Below are 23,570 nucleotides of genomic sequence, written 5' to 3'. Positions count from 1 at the left end.
ATATGTTATAAATATAAATATATGTTATATTTAACTTATATGCGGAATTCATCATGCGAAAGGCTGGACTAGATGAATCCCAAACTGGAATTAAGATTGCTGGAAGAAATATCAACAACCTCAGGTATGCAGATGACACAACCTTGATGGCAGAAAGTGAGGAGGAATTAAAGATCCTTTTAATGAGGGTGAAAGAGGAGAGCGCAAAATATGGTCTGAAGCTCAACATCAAAAAAACCAAGATCATGGCCACTGGTCCCATCACCTTCTGGCAAATAGAAGGGAAAGAAATGGAGGCAGTGAGAGATTTTACTTTCTTGGGCTCCTTGATCACTGCAGATGGTGACAGCAGTCACGAAATTAAAAGATGCCTGCTTCTTGGGAGAAAAGCAATGACAAACCTAGACAGCATCTTAAAAAGCAGAGACATCACCTTGCCGACAAAGGTCCATATAGCTATGGTTTTCCCAGTAGTGATGTATGGAAATGAGAGCTGGACCATAAAGAAGGCTGATCACCAAAGAATGGATGCTTTTGAATTATGGTGGTGGAGGAGACTCTTGAGAGTCCCATGGACTGCAAGAAGATCATTCCTATCCATTCTGAAGGAAATCAGCCCTGAGTGCTCACTGGAAGGATAGATCCTGAAGCTGAGGCTCCAATACTTTGGCCACCTCATGAGAAGAGAAGACTCCCTGGAAAAGACCCTGCTGTTGGGAAAGATGGAGGGCACAAGGAGAAGGGGACGACAGAGGATGAGATGGTTGGAAAGTGTTCTCGAAGCTACAAACATGAGTTTGACCAAACTGAGGGAGGCAGTGCAAGACAGGAGTGCCTGGCGTGCTATGGTCCATGGGGTCACGAAGAGTCGGACACGACTAAACAACTAAACAACAAAATATGTTACAAGTCCCTGCTACTCTGTTTCTGTTTACTTTGAACAGAGGCAACATGGTGAATGTACATCTATGGGCATAGGCTTCCTCTCTTCAGACATTCACACTCAATGCTTGGACATCCAGGGGCGGAAGAAGGGGGTGCAGTGGCTGGTCTGCCCTGGGTGTCACTGCTGAAGGGGGTGACAAAATTCCAGGCGGCACTCACCGCGGGGTCGGTAGAATGCCCGAGCCACGTGTCTCTCCTGGGAGAGACACGGTGGCTTGGGTGTGTGCAGGCTCCGTGCTGCCCAAACAGTCCACCCGCTGCCTCCCCCGCTGTAGGGCGGCTGAGTGGGAGGAGGCAGGCAGACTCCGGAGGCTCCGTGGTGTGCCCCACCCTTATGGGTGGCCCATCCCACCCTTGCCCTGCCCTCACCTCACACCTATGGGGGGCTCACATTGCCCCGGGCGCCCAAGCAGCTTCCTCCGTCTTTGTGGACATCAGGGTGGGATGAGCAGTGCGCATTCACTTTCGCATAATTTCTTGGCTCTCAATTTACACATAGGATACACAAAAGGAGCTTAAGCATGCAACTTGCTACTCACTCAGTGAAGCCTAGACAAGCAAAATCTTGTGGTTTTGTGAGTATTTAGCCACTTACCTAACATACTGCATATTAGGAAACAATGTCAGGCTCTAGTATATAATTAATATAAATGTACACAATATTCCAACATAGTTCTTCCATGGTAGATTTCAGACCACTTTTATTTCAGACTTTTCCACTCTTTTCATTTTTTTTACTCTTACCGATGGATTGTGGTTTTGAGCAGCAGCAGCAACAACAACAAATATACATCCTTCATAGATTTGCCTCAGTAATAAAATAAACACAAGCTAACAGTAGTTAGGCAAATGTCAGGGCAAAATTATACTGTATACAGAGCCTAATTAGCTAAAATTGCATATTTAATAAATGAGACACCTACCTGCAATGGTAATGTAAACACAACACTGAACGGGGCTTGGTGATATACTGGTTCTTATGTAATGGTTTCCAGTATGGTAATAAAAACAGGTGTTTTATTCATGCATTGTCAGACTATGCTTAAGTGCTTTCTTTCTGGAGAGGGGGAATCTATGCTACTATATATTGTTCACAAAGCATATGCAATAAAGAGAGTAAGAATTTGCCCTGATTTGTTATGCATTATAAATATAATCCTGATTAAAGCAAAACATTTTCATACCCTCCAGCCAGGACACTCCAAGATCTCGAATGTGCGTCTTTTGGGGCTGGGCCCCGGCATAACTCACGTGAGACCCATTCAAGATCACAGCCCCCCAAGACATTTTTCAGGGTCATGCTCCCAAGTGTTTGGGCCACACTTGAGATTACAGCCCTGGTTTGCCAGTGATAAAACAAATAAAACATCTTAAAAGATCCCAATACAGATGCAGCGTTTATCCCCTGAAATCCAGTTTTATTTTTTTGTATACACTTGGATATGCTTTTAAACTGCAGTTTTATTGGTTTTAGGTTATACAGTGGTACCTCTGGTTACAAACTTAATTTATTCTGGAGGTCCGTTCTTAACCTGAAACCGTTCTTAACCTCCCACTGCGCCGCTGCCGTGCTATTTCTATTCTCATCCTGAGGTAAAGTTCTTAACCCGAGGTACTACTTCCGGGTTAGCGGAGTCTGTAACCCGAGGTGTTGTAACACGAGGTACCACTGTATTTTATTTTCACAATATTGTTTGTATTAATATTGTATTACAACTTAAGTGACTTTAAAAATATGAAGTGCTTTATAAATGCTTTTAAAAATAATGCTAATAAATAAAAAGCAGTTTCTCTCTCATGTTTCCAATCCTATGGTTCAGTTCACAAAAAGTCAGTGTTTTAGTGTGATTTTCCCCCTCACCGCACGTTTTTTGAAGTAATGTTAAATGATAAATCATTTTATCATTTCCGAGCACAATTCAAAGTCTTGGGGCTGACCTTTAAAGCCCTAAATGGCCTCGGTCCAGTATACCTGGAGGAGCGTCTCTACCCCCATCATTCTGCCCGGACACTGAGGTCCAGCTTTGAGGGCCTTCTGGCGGTTCCCTCGCTATGAGAAGCCAAGTTACAGGGAACCAGGCAGAGGGCCTTCTCGGTAGTAGCACCCACCCTTTGGAACGCCCTCCCACCAGAGGTCAAAAAGAGCAACAATTACCAGACCTTTAGAAGGCATCTTAAGGCAGCCCTGTTTAGGGTAGCTTTTAATGTTTGATGGATTTCTGTATTTTAATGTTTTGTTGGAAGCTGCCCAGAGTGACTGGGGGAACCCAGCCAGATTGGCGGGGTATTATTATTATTATTATTATTATTATTATTATTATTATTATTACATTATAAATCATTTTCCTTATTGTTTTGGGAAGTGCTAATTAGGAAGGTTTTTTATAAAACAGTGAACTAAACAACATTTCTCTCCCATTCTTACCTGGCAGACACTTGTCTAACTCCTAGCATGTTGGAACTGAAAGACAGCCATAATTTTAAGTAAGAATCACCACAAGATATACAGAATTAGGTTGCATCAAAGACTTCTAATGTATTCCAAGCAGCCCACATACCTGGGCAATTCAACCAAGTCCTTCACCCAGTATTCTCAGGCAGCTGCCATTAGCAGGGATACAACCCTCACCACCATGATCAGAAACTCCCTGGCAGTGTTTTACAAATGTTTACCCACACACACCTTTTGCTGCCTTTATGGGTACTGGGCTGCCACATCTTTTTGCCTTCAAATCAAAAAAGCTAGCTCCTGCATTTCAACCCATCCAGATGGGAAGGTCACATTTAGACACACAAATAATTTGCCAGCAGATGGTACGGGACTAGATTTTCAATGTAGGAAACTGATTACAAAATGTCACAAGATCCCAATCTAAAGTTCCCAGCCCATTAACAGGGCTTTCAACTTAACAAGCAGCATACTTCAGACAGAAAAATAATATTTTGAAGAAATCTTTAAAATGACATTATCAAATCTGAATACCTGAATATTCAGTGCTTTATTGTTTCACAGCCAAGAGATGCAACATTCAGCCAAAAGTATTAACAGCGCTGTCCTTGAGCAATCCTTGGGCCAGTTACCGTCTCTTAGTCTAACATACCTCACAGCATTGTTGTGATGATAAATGGGGAGGGGCACAACCATGTGTGTCGCTTTTAGCTCCTTGGAGGAAATGTGATATAGATCAATAAACGAAAACAAAAAAATAGCAGACAATGAGGCAAATAACATGGTATCTAGCGAAGGTTGGATAGCACTGTAATGAAAACAGTTCTGATAGTAATGAACAGAGGTTAGAACATGAATTACTATCTTCTTGCATCCCTATACAAAGATAGTTTCAATATATATTCAGCAACAAACTTTTTCAGAGGCATTAGAGTGGAAAATATGCTCAGGTGAGTTCTCTGATACTTTGCTGATAAATAATCTTAGGTAACCTGATTTTTTTTTTACAGATTTCAAACAAATCTAAGAATTGTATCCCAATTATCAAAACTGAGAGAAATTTTAAAAAATGGTGGAAAGCAAAAACCATCTTTGTGTGGTCCTATTATATTGAAAATAAAATAGTATTTTTTTGCTTGCTTGCAATTTATATAATGTTTCACTTGATAAAAACAACAAACACCTCCAAAGTGTTCTCAACTATTCCTCCACTTCCTGTTTTCCACCTTAAAATTAAGAACTTGTTTAACACTGCCTCCAAGTGTAACATCTCACATTGACAACTATTATCCATTATCTGTTACCTTTCTGTGCCCACTCAACACCTCTCTATTAACTGAGTTTTAAGGCGTTCTTGTCCCCGTGGGACAGTCACTCTAAATCATCATCCATTGATTGAGGGTGCAAGACTCTCAGTTCTTAATCTGTGGCTCTTGGACCAAAAACAGTCTAAAACAATGATATTTGGAAAAGGAAAATGCTCTGGAGAGATGAAGCTATTGTGGCTTCCAATTCTTTGTTTCTGGCACTGGTACAACTTCATTCCTTGATTAAAAAATACCTCCAAAGTAGCATTTTCACTCCTGGATAATGCAATGGTCACTGAGGGAGCAAATGTCTGCTCCTCAGATATCCAACTGGATGAACTCGATTGGCAATAAAAGGAGGTGCACTATTCCAGTTTAAAGTGCCCTAAAGCTCCAATCATCTACTACAATTCCCCAAACAGATGAATTTCTAACTTTTTAACCATTGAAACGACTTTGGCAGAACTGAAGTAATAAAACCCATCATATTCTAATTTTCTGACAGCTTGATAGAAGCAGCGTTCTTAGTACAGATAAAATGAAATGAAGCACTTTCTTCCCCACAGGAAAGTCTTCCACTCATATTCGTTGATGCCAACTAACCTTCACATCTGCTATTTCCCCACTGGTCTCTAGAACTTGGCATGATAAAAACCAGAGTGCCCAATGAGGAATTTCCATTATAGCATTCCACTTCCTTTTCCAAACAAAAGGTAAGGTGGCATATTAAAATAGTTTGGGGAAGAGGGCTGTATCTTCAAGAGAATGGCTGTGTGCAAATTTCCAAGATGATTATGTGATCATTCTTCAAGTGCAAAAACAGCATGTGCAGAGAGAGAAGGGGGTTTAATTCCTTTGTGTTAATACAAAATTAAGACTGCTTTTAATGCAGATTAGATATATGTTAATCAAATAAAGGATCACTCCAACTCTCAGGTGAGAAAGAAATCTATAATGAAATGCACAGAGCTGTAGCTGCACACTTTACAAATGAACTTGAAACCAACCACTTCTGACGTGTTTGTCAGCAGCAAAACTCCCATGTGGTGCAATGGAATGCCTTGTTATATTTCCTAGCACCATTTTTCTCTATTAAGAAAAAGAAAGAACAACACAATCAGCTTAAAAAAATTAAGCTGTGGAATATACAAGCAATGAAATGCAGCTAATACTCAAAGATCACACAACTATTTTGTCTAGGCTTTAGACAAAGCCTATGCTTTCTGTTCCTCTGAGCCATACTCCCAGCCGTCTAAAATCTCCCTTGCCTTCCTATCAAAAGTGTGTAGCACCATTCCTGTTCTTCCCATGGAAAACCTCTACCAACTCTTTGTCTACCATTCCTTCACATGTCCATTTTCCAGCCAATGCCTATTTTGTCCCACATTCCTTAGCCACTTTCTTCTCCCTTAGCACACTTTTCCTTTCCATGTAGCTCCTGACCTTAAGTATCGTATGGCTATTTCAAAGGCTGTTTCCTGGTTATTCCCTTCTTGCCTCAAGCCCCAGAGCGTTATGCACCATTCACACCAACAGAGCGAGTCAGTGCCTATGACCACGGGCAAGCACAACGTAAGGTAACAGTAAGTATGCAAGAAAATAACAAAATCATCACTGCTTCCAGCTTCAACAACAGAAACTTCAGCAATAATCTGCCTCTTCATCCATTTTCATTTCAATGTTAACATGGACTTTCTTTTTAAGTTCCACACACTGGACTTTAATGCATGCTCTACATTTATTCAATGAGTAAAAACTTTATAAAATATTTGATCCACAAACAAAACAGTGTTCTACACTAGCAGCTTTACAACCCACTGTATTAGAGTGCTGCTCAATGGTAGAGTTGGACAGGCCAAAATTTGCTGCTCTTGAATAGCCATCCTTTTGTGAAAGAGGAGCGCTGCAACCTTAGAGTTACTAGCTGCTCAAGTCAAGAAGGATTAGAGAGACATGAAGGCTGCAATCCAGTACCTCCTTAGCTGGGAAATCCTATATCTGGGAGAAGAATGAATGAATTAGCCTATTTCTGGACCATGCCACTTTTGCATTTCCTTGGGTCAGTTTCATTTAATTTCTGCATTCAATTGCTATTTTATTTTTTTAAAAAATTAAACACATATTTTCAATTAAGTATTTTCCTGAATGTATTTTCTATATATAAAAAAAAAGAATGTAGAACTTGGAAGGAAGTTCCGCTTAAGTGTGCATACAGCTTGCAGCCTAAAGTATTTCCCCCACCCCCAATATCTCTCAGTGGTACCTCGGTTTATGAACACAATTGGTTCCAGAAGTCTGTTCATAAACTGAAGCGTTCATAAACTGAAGCGAACTTTCCCATTGAAGGTAATGGAAAGTGGATTAATCCGTTCCAGATGGGTCCGCGGCGTTCGTAAACCGAAAATTCATAAACCGAAGTGTTTGTAAACCGAGGTTCCACTGTATGTATAGTTAAAGCTATGGTTTCCCCAGTAGTGATGTATGGAAGTGAGAACTGGACCAAAAAGAAGGCTGGTCGCCGAAAAATTGATGCTTTTGATTTATGGTGCTGGAGGAGACTCTTGAGAGTCCCATGGACTGCAAGAAGATCAAACCTCTCCATTCTGAAGGAAATCAGCCCTGAGTGCTCACTGGAAGGACAGATCGTGAAGCTGAGGCTCCAATACTTTGGCCACCTCATGAGAAGAGAAGACTCCCTGGAAAATACCCTGACGTTGGGAAAGATTGAGGGCACAAGGAGAAGGGGACGACAGCGGATGAGATGGTTGAACAGTCTTCTCGAAGCTACCAACATGAGTTTGACCAAACTGCGGGAGGCAGTGGAAGACAGGAGTGCCTGCCGTGCTACGGACACGACTAAACGACAAAACAACATATATATATATATATATATATATATATATATATATATATACACACACACACACATATATATAATAAATAAAATCAATACTTTATTACGGCCATAGGCCCAGATCAAAATATCAACACAAAACAATGTACATCATACAGCAGAACAAAACAGAATAAAAGAAAACAAATCGAATTGAATCAATTCCATTCATATAAATCCTATCCCCATAAATATTATAAATTACAATTACAATGTAAGAACAACATATCACTTAGTTCATCTGGTCACCACTATAAATCAAACACTAGGACGAAAAATCAATTATCATAAAGTAACCCATTTCCCCTCTTATAGGATAGAACTGCAATCAGGTATCGAGCTACAAGGAGTGATCTACTCGGATCATTGTCCTCTAACAGATATATTAACTGGGATTCCGAAGTCTTATCCAAAGTTTCTGATATTAAGGGGGATAAAAATCTGGTCCGAGGGACCATGTGCAAGGGGCAACAGAATAATATACGATGGAGGGATTCTATGGATCTTGTTGCCACATGCACACAGAACTGAACTCTGGCCTTTCGAGAACCTACTATTCACAACATTAGAAGACAGACATTAAATCTTGCCTTAATAAAGGCAAATCTATGGGCTGTGACTGATAGGGATGTCAAATAAGATGGAATCTGTGGGGAGGGCACTATGCCGAGGTTTGGCGGTGAACAGGTGCCACTTCCCATTACATTATGACATTTTGCTGGAGGTCCACCTCCTCTAGGATACACACACACACACACACACACTGGTCATTCAAAAGCCAGCATGGGTAACAAAGTTTTAAGCACACACTTTAGCCCACATGTGGATCATGTCAGTTCAAAGCAGAACTCACATAGACTGAATTATTGAAACATCCCTGTAAAAAAAGATGTTATGGCTAAGTCAGAATCCATTAACTGTTGCAATAACTGTAACTGTAGCATAATGAAAATGCAGCAAACAAGACTATCCCTACAAAGTGGAGAAAAGTGACTGCCAGAGGAACTGAATTGAAATGTAAAGTTTGTTCATGCAAATCTATGCATAAAAATCAGGTTTGCCACATGCTTCTAACAAAATATGGGAACTGTATTGAATTAGTGGCGCATGCATTACAAATTTGCACCTGTCACCCTAACTTAATTTAATTTTTCTTTTTTTAAAAAAAAATTACTGGTAGAACCTGGGAGCAGGGAGCAACAAAACAAGCTTTCCCACTTTTGGCACAGCTACATCTCCCATGCTGGTGGAAGATAAATGAGATACCTGTTTTTAATATGATCAAGCAAACTGAATTATGTGGGCATACCAAAATAGCAGGCATTACGCTTCCTTTCCAGAGAGAATGGCTTACTATTGCTGCCAATGAAATTTGTTTCATATGGAAATAAGGAAAGAATAGACTGGTGTGGATAGTTCAGACTCAGGAAAGATATGAAACAAAGTTAAGCATAAATAAATAGGTGTTTTCTAATGGACAGAGCTAAATAGTAAAACTGCTCAAGAATATTCATTGGAACCAATGCATTTTCATAAAGGCACTTCTGAAGACAAGGAATAGTGAACTGGTTTTGACTGCACTGCTATAAGGATGACATTCTTCCACTGTTAACAAAAAGGTTTCCAAGATTTGCAGTGCAACCCTTTGCATGTATCTCTTGCTCTCTTCCCCCATCATCTGACAGAAAACATCAGGAATAGATTGGCCCCATTCACTCCTTTTGTCCCACATCTGTATCAATGCCCTCATCCCCTATGTAAGTGATAAATCTCAGGAATGCAATGCCAATGAAAGCTGGATTCCTCTGGTTGGTGAATCCTTTGTACCTGACTAGCTCTATCTCCAGAGATAGAAAGAGTAAGATTTTCTGTGTTTCTGATCTTTCCCTTGAATGCCTTTGATGAATAACCTGTGATAGCCCATCTTGTTTTGCATGTCAGCCAAAGCTGTCTTTTAAGTTTATCCGCTATAGGATATATGAATATATGTTTTCTCTCTTTTTAAAGTATCTTCCTATCTTGCTTCTGCTTTCTGATGCTGATTGAAAGAAGTCTGTTCTGGTAATTTGGAGTTGGTTAGATTCTTCCTAGCCATGGGATTTGGTCTGCTCACGTTACCTTGCCTGTTCCTTCAAGCTCTAAGCTATCACGGGCAGGTGCTGAAAATTGCAGATTGGATACTAGTGGCATATAAAAAGACAGGAGTCTAGAATATTGTCCCCCTCTTTCAAATCAATATAAGTACCATACATCTGGATTTCTTTCCTGCTCGGACCTAAGTAGACTAGAAGAGAAACTGGTGTTAGAACTACCCAGAAAGGTAAATAGCCCCAAAGTGCCTCACAGCCTGACTTATCTCACAGGATCAGTGATGATTTGCCTATATTGCAACAGCCTTGATGAACTAATTGGGAGTTGCTTTTGAGTGACATGTACAGATTGGCACTGCTAATGTACTATGTTCCATTGTGTTAAGAAACAAAATTATTACGTGAATTTTGAAATAAGCAACTGTGAGATTGCCAAACAAAACACTATTGTTTGCTTGAGATGAAGATCAGTTATTAGGAACAATTCAACAGAGCATCAAATGTTCAGCTCTTCAATCTATTCTTAAATACAGATATTGTTTAGGAACTGAAAGAATGACGAGAAGACGATTCCAAAAGGAATTACAGTTGTTGTTGGGGATTCTTCTTTAACATCCTAACCCAACTTAAAAAGTGAGCAACACCACTAAATTCAATAGTTGATGAAACCATTAAATATGACTTTTTAAAATAACCATCTAGAAACTTCAATAGAGTGAAAGAGTAATTTCAAATATGAATTACTAAATTGTCATGCTGTGTTAATGCAATTGGCCATTCTCTTCATCTTTTTGTCACCTTTTATTGTTTACATATGGTGCCCTGTTATTGCTTTCTTCCATCCTTTGATTCTGGAAGATCTATTTCTATAGCATATTGTTTGTTCCAGTGTGATCTTGGGGTGAGGTTGGAAATTCGATATTTTTGCTTTTAAAATCCAGAGTACAATCAAGTGTCACCTCACATGCAGCGCACACAGAGAGATTCCTATAGATTCAACAAGAGAGCCTTAGCTCACTCTTCTCTCTGATATGCAAACTGCAAAGGCTTTACAGGGAGCTATAACACATTATAGAACACTAATAATTTGAATCATGCAGAAAAAGGAGGACTGCATTAGGAGAGACTGAGCCTGACTTAAATGAACCAAGTGCTTTCTCAAAAAAAAGAGAGAGAAAGAGAGTGGAAAGAAAATGTGCCATGACTATCTAAAGGTAAAGGTAAATGGACCCCTGACCATTAGGTCCAGTCGTGACCGACTCTGGGGTTGCGCGCTCATCTCGCATTATTGGCCGAGGGAGCCGGCGTATAGCTTCCAGGTCATGTGGCCAGCATGACAAAGCCGCTTCTGGCAAACCAGAGCAGCACATGGAAACGCCGTTTACCTTCCCGCTGTAGCGGTTCCTATTTATCTACTTGCATTTTTGACGTGCTTTCGAACTGCTAGGTTGGCAGGAGCTGGGACCAAGCAACGGTAGCTCACCCCGTCACAGGGATTCGAACCGCCGACCTTCTGATCAGCAAGCCCTAGGCTCAGTGGTTTAACCACAGAGCCACCTGGGTCCAATTGTCAAAAAGAGCTCTCCTTCCTGTTACCCTCTCTACCTCCAAAACACCCTTTCCTAGTAGCAGCAGCCAATGAAAAGAGGAGATAAGAACACTCTGCTATCCCTTCCCAAGCTGCCTGTTGACTTGGTACCTGCAGCAGCCACAGTGGTGTATGGAGATGTGGGGTACCCTTTCCCCTCCCTGTTACCTCGAGCAACTGAACACCAGTATATAAAGTGTGATAGCCCTTCAGATGTATATTCTTGTCAATGGTGCACTAACTAAGGCATCAATGGGGAAGCAAGGCAGACTCCTTTTGCTCTTGCTGAGAGAAATAAGGTCAAGGAAAAAGTGTTTGGGAAGGGGAGGGGCTGACAGAAAATAAATTTTGTGTATAGGAAGCACCAGTGGAGAGAGAAGCCAGTAATTTTCCAGCTTAGACAAGGAAGAATTTGAAACTTGCAATGCTCCCCTTTTACAATTCCACAAAGATTTTTGAATCCCAGCTCAGGGGAGCATCTCCAAAATCTTTAGCTATAGGAAGAATGCACTTATATTCCATTCCTGCATTTTGAGCATGAGTGGGGAGGAAGACAGATCTATGGGAATTCACTTGTGGAATTTAAACTACACAAGTTTTCATCTCTAACATGGTGACTGTTATTTATCCTGGAATAGAAGATTGATTTTTTTTCTTTAAGAATGTCTTCTCTCTTTAATTTTTCTGTAAAAAAGCAGGCATATATCTACCAAATCACAGGCCATCTGTTAAACAGCAATGCATATTTCTGCCATTAAATTGTCTTGTTAATATTTTATCAGCACTGAACGAGCAGGGAAATCCATTCTGAACAGTCTGAGTTAACTAAATATTCATGATAAATAAAAATTTATCACAATATTCACCTCAAACATTTTACTTACCACTTACTGATCTTCATTAACCTGCCCTTTCGATTCAGAAACAAATGTGAGTAGTTTTTGTCTGAATAAATTCAGGATATATACAAGCTAGGGAAACCACACTATTTTTAGTGGAAAACAGAAATGTACAAGATGGTTCTCCGTTCAATGTTTAGCAGATGCAAATTCAGACAACAATATCAACTACTGGACTACTAGACTAATTTGCTGAATATGTACTTTCAAGCACTACAAAGCTATAAGCTAGAATCACACAACACTTGCTTCTCACATCAAAATCAATTATGTGCATAAAATAGCACATTACTTAGATGTCGGTCAAACAACATGCAAACTCCCTGCCCACAAAGGTTAAAAAATAGAGGTATTAACATTCTGCTCTAAATCACAGTGAATAACACAATTTCTCCCAAAAGTAACTTCTCCATGTACTCACTCAATGTGACACCTTTGTGCCATGAGTTTATGAGCTCAAATTATTCATATTTGGTACTGATAATTTAAAATCCAATTGTCCACATTAAAAGTTCACAATGAAAGCAGAACGCTCCAGAATTTCATGTCTGATTTTTACCGCATATTGCTCCTAGATAGGTACTAGAATTCTAAATCTGGTGATAAACATATCCATGTCAAAGGCAGCTTGCACAATGACCACAATACACATGTCTTGGGAAGGTGAGATAACAGTCTGTGACAAGCATTCTGTTCAAGTCAATGAATAACAGTGGGGAGGAATGTTTTATCTAAGCTATAAAACTCACGGTGGTATTCAGGGCAGTGCTGGCTCTGAAAACATATATAATAACACAAACGTGGGGATAATGCAGCTGGAAACCATCCTTCTTACACCACATGTGAACTGACAAGGTAAAATCAGAATTTCTACTAATATAGATGGAAGCTCTTCAAACTTCTTTAGCTGGCTAAAGCTTAGACAAAGGCTCTGAATAATGTTCAATTCATCAGCTGTAAGACAGATTGCTTGAAAATACATTTCATTCAAGGAAATGGCTCATGCTGCATTGGATCATATTTCACAACCATGGTAGTATACATTCATGATTATTTTCCAAACATTCTCGTAAGTGGAAATTTAGCATGTTGCAATAATTCTGAGTAAGGTAAAGCAGCCAGTGAACACTCTGGCTGCATGAACTGAAAGTGTTGCTAAGAATAAAATGTTTCAATAGACCAAAAAAGCTGAGTATTTTCATCACACATGCACAAACAAAAGATGCTAAATCAGGACCCTAATGTCCCATCACCCAGTGATGTATTTAGGCCACTCCAACAACATGAAGGAATTATTATAGCACACAAAACAGACACACAATATGGCCAACTACATCCAATCATACAGCACATTTTCTGATACGCACAATATGCAACTCAAAGCCTCTTAGTCAGTGTATGGTCAACAGATCTATGTTTGGGTATAATTATATTGCCGTTGCATCCAACAATTATCACTATGCTAGTTTCTATGCAAAGTACCACTACAGATTTGAAATTCTGCAAGAGCCCATTTTGAAAACATACACACATTGGGAGAAATTTGAATTTTCATTGAGAGCATTGTGTGAAGAAAGGTTTGAATAATTCCGATCTTGGGCTCCCCTTCCCCAGATGCAATTTGGAATGGGGGGAGGAAACATGAATGGACACAAGGAAATGCCATTCAGGAAGTGGTAGAGTTTATTCCCAGTGACAAGATAAAGGTCACGTGCCTAGAGCACAGTCTATTGGCTGAACTGGCTCTACTACAGGTGCCAAATAATACTCATTCCGCATTTGTAGTGTGGCAGCACCTACACTTTGGAACTCCTTGCCTGTTGATATTAGGCAGATGCCTTCATTGAACTCTTTTTGGTGCCTGCTAAAAAAACCATTTCTGTCTAGACTAGCCTAGGCAATTTTAATTTGTTGTAGTATTTTAACTTGTGTATATTTTAAAGTATGGCTGTGAGGGTTTTCTTTGTACAATCAAGTACAGTGGTACCTCTGGTTAATAACTTAATTCGTTCCAGAGGTCCGTTCTTAACCTGAAACTGTTCTTAAGCTGAGGTACCACTTCAGCTAATGTGGGCTTCTGCTGCCGCCACGCCGCTGGAGCACGATTTCTGTTCTGATCCTGAAGCAAAGTTCTTAACCCGAGGTACTATTTCTGGGTTAGCGGAGTCTGTAACCTGAAGCGTTTGTAACCTGAAGCGTTTGTAACCCGAGGTAGCACTGTACTGTATAAAATTCATGAAATGAATTAATATATAGGCTATTATAGGGTTGCATAGGCTGGAGTTGTTGTGTGATACATTATCTACACCCGAAGGAATTGCACAGCAGTTCCATTGCATTTTGTTTCTTTAAGTCGTATTTTCTGAGCTCCGGGGCGGGGGGGGGGGGGGAGGAGGACAGCAGGGAACAGGGAAAACATATGAAAAGGACATTTTGATCACTACACCATGTGGAGCCCCATAAAAAGTGAGTGAACAAGCTGCTCCACGGTAAATGCCCAGTATAGAAGCAGCCTAAGGGTAGTTAAAATAGCTATGTGGGGGGGGGGGGACAATTTAAAACATGAACTCAGTTACTTGTATTGAAAAGCCATTACATAAGTGACACAGAAAGCAAGAGGAACAATATCATACAGACATACTTAGCAGTAGGCACCATCCGCTACCAGGATGTGACTAATTTAGAATTGTCCCCTACCCGTGAAGTTGTTTGGTCTCTTGCCAGCTACAGGGAAAGCAGGGAGGCAAATGATGCTCATGTATCTCTTTATGTTCCTCCTCATAAGAACTGGCAGCTTCCCATTCAGGCAGCTAACTTGGGAGTAATACTTTTACAGTATTCTCTTCCGCACCTTGTTTGTATTCAATGCTGCCACAGCATGAGCAGAACAGGCTTCTGATTCTGAAACAGGACTTTGCTTTAATCCTCACCCACTTGCAGCCCCTTGCGAACCCCCAAAATCTATTCTAAGGGGTTGGGAGACCCTCTGGAGCAGAGCAATGAATACAACTCCTTCTGTCCACCCACAGCACTAATGCAAGCAGCCTAGCATGTTACTAGAAGCATGCATCAGTGTGATGTTACATTAGTGTCCTGGGGCTACCTTGTAAACAGCAGTGAAATGATACAAACTAGAAGACGTACTCAGCAAGTTAAACAGGCAAGGATGTTCTGGTAGCATGCTTTCTGCTTAGATTATTTGTCAAAGCCATTCAAGCTTCTGATTACATTCCGATCAAATAAACTTGCACATTTTCTCCCTTGACTATGATTCAGCTAAATAATTTACACAGCCAAACTCCCTCAATAGTTAATGAGTTTTGATGTTCCTGTGCCAATAAAACTATAAATTAGCTATAACAGATGCCTGCAAGAAAAGTATTGCATGGTTATTCCGAACTAATATATAAAATTCAGCGCCCCTTTTGTCTTTGTTCTTAGCCCATTCTTGCATGTTTTCAGTTTCTCCTACCTTTTCCCTCAAGCTTCCTTTGTCCTTCACATATGCTTCTGTTGAGGTCCTTTCATATTGTCCCTTCCCCCACTTTGACCACCTTCTTTCTTGGTCCCTTGCCATCTTCCCTACATCTTTCTAATCAGCCTAACCCACAAAGCTACTGATATCCTGAGGGTAGACATATTGACAACTTTTCCTTTCCTCAAAAAATATGGACTACAAACATTCTGATAGCTTTGTTTCCTGAGCAGTTAGAATATGCCAGGCCATCTTGCCAGCTCAGCCATGCAGTGTCAAAGGGATTATTGCCAAAAGCAGTTTAGATTCTGATCAGATTCCCAGCTGTTCTTCAGAATTCTGTAATTAGCAGTGAAGGGTTGAAAAGCAAAGGTAGGAAGGAACTGAAAAACTTATTAATTTATCAGATTTTTGTGTGGGTTTCGGTGTGGGTTATAACAATCATTAAAAATATAAACAAAATATTAGAAAAAGCAGTTAAAAAGTGTTCCAGTACAGATGCAGGCTGGCATAAAGATCTCCACTTAAAAGGCTTATTGGGAGAGGAAGGTCTTTCACATGTAACTAAAAGACAAGAGAGACAGTGCCTGTCTTTTATGTGATGGGAGGGAAATCCAAAGCAGACATTGTAAATACTAATTATGGGAGGTGGAGGATTAAAATAACTGCTTTTTATCTCAATGTTTATGATGTTTCAAAAAACCACTTCTTTTATATCAGACCGATTTAGGTAACCCTAACCCTACCACTTGCCTACGTCCTTGATTTGAGGTGACTGGAGAGATGAGTCAAAAAGTCTACCCACTACTTTTCCCTACACATAATGCATTACAAAGAGGTATTTTTAATCATCAGAATTTGGGGTAGAGTGTGGGTGGGATGGGATAGTTCAGAAAGCAACAAATAGCTCAAACTTCCAAATAAAATGTGGATAGTAAGTTTTCAATTTCTGATTTAGATTCTTCTTGAGCAAATGTTAGCTCTTCCAAAATCTTGGCTATGTTTCAAAGACAACTTTGATAAGCTTTTTACAAAGAAAAACTACTGTGGGAATTACTGTCAATCACAGGGATAGCTATTGTGCCTCACAGTGGTTGGCTCTAATAGCTATTACTGGGATTTCATGTTTTCATTTAACATTAAGAAACCATCTGGTGTCTTTATATTATGTTGCACTGTATGCTACTGTTTTGCTCAATTCTGGCAGTTAGTTATTTTATCTTGCTGTAATGAGATATAGACATAAACACAGAAGCAAGATCAAACTCAGTCATACTTGTGCATTGTCAATAAAACTGAACTACCAACACTGTTTCATCTTCATTGCCAAATATACCAAGTACATTTGTACAATGGTGAAAGCAGGCAGTGAAGCTTTCATAGGAGCCGTGTGTCTGCACACCAGTATCTGCAAAACAAAACCCAAGCTTGAGAAGCGACTGGTATACGGAACATATCAGACCTTTGCATATGAAGGCAAAATATCTGAAAGGGGGGAACTTTGCACGTTCAGCTGAAAGTGCTAAGAATCTTCCACATGAAAGGGAATCCCAATCATACAAGATTCTGAATCATATGGTGGAATTGTAAGTACGACCAGCTGAAAGGATGAAAATTCATCTCTCATGGGAAGATCTGAGGCTATCAGCTTTGGGGATGGTAGTGTTGGGCGCAAGGCTAGTGTAGGGAGCCGTGCTCCCCACTCCATGTGTGGAGATGAGCATCTAAGCAGAGCTTAATTGTCCAAGATGGAATAAGGAATCATTTTCACAAAACTCCACATTTTTTTTTAAAAAAAATCTCAGGCAGTAAGCTTCATAACCATATTTTATAGCAACATTTTGTATTGAATAGCTCCCTACAACTTTTCACTCAACTATTATCCCTTGCAGATGACCACAATGCCTGGAGACGGACAGACAGATCGTGCATCCATAGCAGTGACCAGAAGAGGAATGACCACTGGGAGGAGCACAGAGAGAAGAAAAGCCATGGTGCACCTGCTGCAGCACAACTGGGTGTCTTAATCTGCCACAGCTGCAACAAAACATGTATCTCCTATATCAGCCTCTGCAGCCCCAGCAGGGGCTATAACCTTTCAGCAGTTTTACTTCACCCCCAAAGACACACTCCTCCACTGCATCCCAAGACAGACAGATGCCAACCAATCTTATTATGATAGACACAATTGCTATTTAAACCTAGACTCAAGAATTACATCGGTCATATGGTCAAGTTCCCAGGACAGTAGGATCTTCTTTCATCAAAATGTGCACACTCTCCCAATCCTCTTTTAAATATCTCCAGGGGCAAGAGATTTCCTGGCGCTTGATCAATCTCATAAAGCACTAACACATCCAGTTAAAATGGTAAAAAATGGCAGAAAAAAAATAGAAAAAACGTAACTACAGAAGACATTACTGAAAGCTCAAAGGTCAACATTTTATGACTGGACATGTTTCTCCAAGTTTGGAAGGCTACACTAGTTCCTTTTACACTCATCAGGCCTGGTCACTTCAGTGCTGCTAAGGCTGTGAAAACAATGTAGGAGGTGGCATTTACAAGTTAACGACCTCAGCAGCCACAGCAGGCGCTGTGATTCTCCTGCAATTTGAGGTGCATTCCATTGTGTCTTGAGATAACAAGGCCTAATCCCTAGAACTGCTTAACCAATTGCCAGGTTTCCCCACCCCCACCCCATACCCTTTTCATATTACCAAACTGGACAATATGCTAAGAAGGCATTTTATGTACATCTCTTCTTTTTGAAAGCAGTTGGGGGAGGGGTGTGTAGTGTACAGGTAGGGTGAATTAATTCATTACCACTCCATTGTTTTACCAGCAAAAATCTGCTCACCTGCCATTCTGAGTATGCAACACTGTTAGTGTGTTCCCCTGTTGTTTCTTATACCAGGTTGTGCTAGGTTTAGTAACTACAGCATCTTACTTCAAAGACAAACATATAATAAACTTCCCCAAGCTAGCTGGTATCCTCCAGGTAATTTGGACTGCTGGCATTATCATACCTATCAGCCATGGTGGCTGATGGAAGTTGTATTCCAAAACATCTGAAGGGCACCAGGTTGCAAAAGACTAACATATAGTGTAGGTGTAGGTGTTACAGCAACAAGACTTTCTTAACTCTTGAGACATGAGGAACTGAGGGCATGCCACACCATGAGATCACAAGAAAAGCCCTGTTGGATCAGGCCCATCTTGTTCTTAGAGTGGCCAACCAGATTTCCATCCTGGGAGCAGGACCTCAGTACAACAGCAATGTCCCCACTTGCAGTCCCCAGCAACTGGTGTTCAGAGGAACACAGAAGGTGCCAACAGTGAAGATAGAACAGAGTCATACATGAATAACCGGCCACACTTATAATTGAAGACTAGTGTTTCCCAAGCTAATTGTTTGGGAAAGTTCTTCCATTACTCAGGAATGACTCTCAAACTCTGTAGTGCTAGAAGGCATAGAATTCCATCCAGGGGTTGCAAAGATGCACCAGAACAAATCAACAAAGAAAATACAAAGAGGTGAAAAGAGAAATAGGAAAAGAAATATGTGCAGAATGCAATCTAGAAGATATGGAAAAGAAAAAAGCAGCAGCATAACACCATTTGGGCTAGAATATTTTACTCAGAAAAATTGCCCCCCCCAAAAAAATGCTTTCAAGTTCAGCCTGACAATCAGAAAGAATACAACATCAAAGTCTTCCAATAGTATCAGGCAGACATAAAATAAAATCAAGTCTTGTAGAATTCTTTGCTAAGAATTAATAAATACTTTGTGTCATAATCTCTTTGTGCCCTGAGACTTTAATCATATTGTTTCGTTTTAAAATTAAGGAAACCAGATTCTTTAAACTTTCTCTAAATTTTGTTTTGACAGCTTCAAATATCCCTGCCATTAAGGCAGCTTTGATTGATTAGTTACAGTTAACTCCTACAAACTTATTACCTCTATTTCTCATACAGATTTTCAGAAGAAAAAAATTATATAATGCTACCTGCATGGTAGCTTGTTTATGGTACTTTCAGTTGCTGAATATTAATAAGTTCCAAATTCCATAGTTCCATCAGTACTATGTTAATGTTTACATAACATAACACCTGGGTCTCAACAAAAATAAGGAAACACAAGTGATTATCCATGACATCTTGGAGAGATCTGAAAAAAATCTGAATTGCAACTAGTGGCTCACTGAGGAGAATGACCACTCATCTGGGGCTCCAGATGGATGACGTTTGCCACATGGCATGGCTGTGGTGGGTCCATGGAGGTTGCCATCTTTCAGTGAGGCTAGGGAAGGGGATGGTCACCTGGCGACACCCACCTCTGGCCTCAATGACCTCTCAGGTATGTGTTGGCAATGCCTGCAAGGCGAATCAGGGCCAGGGGTTTGGGGGTTGCACCCAGCCCACCCTTGGTCTATTTAAGGGGGTGGCCAAGTGCAGGCCATCCTGTTGGATGTTCGTCACTGGATTTCCCACCCAATCTGTTAGGGACACGCTCGGTGGGGAGTGGGTGTCGGGTGTATGGACTTTGCTACAAGTTACTTGGTCACTGTATTCAGGGCCAGGGAGGAATTTTCTCCTGCAAGCAAACTGGCCAGCTTGCAGGTTTTCACCTACCTCATAGCATAAGGTTACCAGACTTTTTCCAATGAATCCAGGGACCCTTTTCAACTTCAATGGATTTTGTATGGGGACTGATTTGTAAATCCGGGGACTGTCCCCGGGAAATGGGGACATCTGGTAACCTTATCATAGCAACCATCACAACTTTGGTTTATAAGGCTTATAATCCTTAATCGCAGGGAGGGGTCCAGGAGGGGTGACTCTGTCTAGGAGCCAAACAGGGAATGATGGGCCAACATATTTCACCCAATGGCAGCCTGTACAGGATCGTGGCACACAATCCATGTTAGAGGCTACTTCCCTACACAAGGTCAACCCCACCAGGTTCCTAACAGGTACCAGGAGGGCTGCCTGGTGCTGGATACATGCCCAATGCCTTAGCCAAATCTACGCTTTCCTGTAATCAATCAAGTTGTGGCTAATTCAACCCAATACCAGTCTCCTGTGTCCATTCTTGCGGGCCTCCCTGCACCTGCCGCAGCCATTAAGCTCCTGTGCTGGCAATTGCCCATCTTGGCAGCATTCATCCTCCCTTTCCAAATGCCAAGATAATCTTAGGTTATGTGTACATTCAAATCTTACATAAATTAATATAACAGTACCAGTGAATCAATTCTTACTCTCAGTACCTTCATGGAGGCTTCAGCTGCTCACTTTCTCCTTTGATCAGGTTCTTTTTATTTAAGTATTAATAAAAGGAACTCACCCAAGTGCCTGGTCCCTTTTCTTTTGAAGACCGCTTTAAATTTAGAAGGATTTATCAGAGGAAATCCATTCATCACCCATCATTTCATTTGTATGCTGCCTTTTCAAAGTTAAAGCCATGCTCAAGGCTGCTTACAAAAGTAGCCATAAACAATAAACCAGGCATAGGCAAACTCGGCCCTCCAGATGTTTTAGGACTACAGTTCCCATCATCCCTGACCACTGGTCCTGTTAGCTAGGGATGACGGGAGTTGTAGTCCCAAAACATCTGGAGGGCCGAGTTTGCCTATGCCTGCAATAAACAAACATCGAAAAGTATACAACCAAATTTTAAAAATTCCACATAAATCATAAGATACAAAATAAGCATACAAAAATAGCATCGAAAGCAGAAAAAACCTCACACGCCCTCCTCCAAAAAACAATACTCCAAGTGGCTCTCACAAATTTTAAAATAACAGAAACTCATTTGTAGGTCCTTTTCCTTCGCTCACACCAATGGTATAAGAGACAGAGTAAGGGGCAGTGGCTGGACAGGCAGTGCACTCTCCCATGATTATGCTGGCAGACTAAAGAAAAGCAGGTACAAAGAGCTACCACTACTATCAGTGCATACCATAAGGACATAAATGAATTGGAAAGGATAACAACTGTTCAGGCCACAAACTGAAGTGGGAGACGAGCTTGAGGTTACTGCAAACCTACCCCCTCCATAATCATATTGGATCAGCAAAAAACACACACAAAGGAGTGAGTATCCTCTCATTCAGAGCAACTTCACAGCTTCCACAGAAGTGGTGAATGGGGAAGCAAGAGTGATCTGAGCTTCCAGTCCTCTCCTAGGACTTCTACAGAGTTGCTCTCTGGAATGGAGCACGTGTGTCTGAATCTGCAGATGAAGGGCGGTATATACAAATTTATTAATAATAATAATTGAATGGGGTTTTTTTGCCCGGGGTGGGGTGGGGTGAGGCAACTATGTACTGAATATGGTTCTTAACTCTTGGGTATTCCCCATAACATTTGTGAATCTAACTTTTAAAGCAATACAAGAAATCATGTGTATCAGAGTCTAGCAAGGCAGTGAGTCTCTGAAGATATTGTTTCATCTCAGACAGTGGGGTGGTGGTGGAGTTAACTAGCTTTTTTCTTCATACTCTTCTGATCTCAACAGGAGTTAGGTGACCGACGAAGCTGAACCTGTTCTATCAGGAGCACCTGAATGGCTCAGCTGCTGTGTTTGCATGTTGAAACTTTGCTGACCCTCCTCCTCGATCTGTTGGTAAGCAGCAACTGAAGGTCAGGTGAGCATCACTTGCCTGACTACACCATTTGCTACTGCTAGTAACATGGTTACATTTTGAAACTGAGAGATTCCTATGACAGACCTTAGCACCTGGACTGGTTTGACTTTCATTAGTACACTGCAGCAAATGAGATAGCAGGAATACTATTTTAGTGCATTACGAGCACAAGAAAAGCTAAGTAACAAGTACAGCCTTCCAGGAACAGGTGCCTTAACAGCTTTTAGAACAAGGAATGGCGCTTGACCCTATGGCTACACTCAAAGGTAAATGAGACTTAATCCCAGTTAAGTGGGTATAGGTTTGTTTATGCAGAGAAACATGCTTTGAATTAAGGTCAGAAGCCTTAATTCAAGAAGCTAGTGTTTATCATTGTCTTAAAGTATACTATAAGAAAGCTGCCTTTTTACTTTCCAATGATTATTATTTTTTAATGCATGAATAGGACATCATACTTTTCTAAACCTACCAAAATGTGATAATCTGGATGACTAAATTAATTTCTCCACCTGCTAACCATCTGCGCAGGAAGTAATATCCCCCTCCAGTTAAATGGCAAAGGACCTACCTTGAAAAAGGTCATCGTCGCTCCATCTTCAACTGCTCCGTATTCTATCTTTGTTTGTTTCGCTAAATCGTCTGCTGAGTCGATGGGGGACTCCATGCGCTCCACTGTCAGAAAGGCGGCTAGATTAGCGGTATACGAGGAAATGATGATAAGTGTGAAAAACCACCAAATGCCTCCCACTATCCTGGTGGAGAGGGCTTTGGGCATGAGCTCGGAACCTAACGAAAATCAGGGGGGAAAGATGAATCCAGTGCATAAACATTGTATTTCTCATTGTTAGAATTCAGTTCTTTTAAGTTTGTTTGTTTTCGTCACATGGGTGAGAATGGAATCACTGAGCAAAAATAAATAAAGTGACAGGCATACATTTTGCCTATACAGACGCAGAACTGAAACTGAAAATAAAGCAAAATTCCACTCAAAAGGGAAGGGTAAAAAAAAAAAGCTTTAGGCAAATCAAGCATTTATGGGACCCAAAAATATAGCAATGGGAGGTCCAAATCAATATTTGGCCATGATCTAGTGCATAACCAGATTATTATTTTTAATGAGCTTTAAATCAAGTGACAATGAAAAAATAAAATGAGAAAGACACTTGAGCTGTTAAAAGAGAACTAAAAACAAACAGCAGTCCTGAGCCTCCCAGTAAAATCTTGCAGCAGCTCTTCAAAGCATTTATGAACCACTAATCTGGCAGCTCATAAAATGT

At 40.6% G+C, this 23,570-nt stretch overlaps 1 protein-coding gene across 1 annotated transcript in view; it reads right to left on the bottom strand.

Moving 5' to 3' along the window:
* LOC132591892 (glutamate receptor ionotropic, kainate 2-like) overlaps positions 1-23,132 on the bottom strand; it is a 106,121-nt gene extending 82,989 nt beyond the window's left edge. Inside the window, exon 1 of the mRNA XM_060272614.1 lies at positions 22,862-23,132. Within this exon, the coding sequence (XP_060128597.1) occupies positions 22,862-23,068 (207 nt within the window). The 5' untranslated portion in view covers positions 23,069-23,132. The remainder of the gene's footprint in view (positions 1-22,861) is intronic.
* Positions 23,133-23,570: the final 438 nt, after the last annotated feature.

The sequence above is a fragment of the Zootoca vivipara genome, chromosome 3, assembly GCF_963506605.1.
Source record: "Zootoca vivipara chromosome 3, rZooViv1.1, whole genome shotgun sequence".
In the NCBI taxonomy this organism is placed as follows: Eukaryota; Metazoa; Chordata; class Lepidosauria; order Squamata; family Lacertidae; genus Zootoca; species Zootoca vivipara.
Note: the sequence above shows the minus strand (reverse complement) of the source record. Positions and strands in the feature narration are given on the sequence as shown.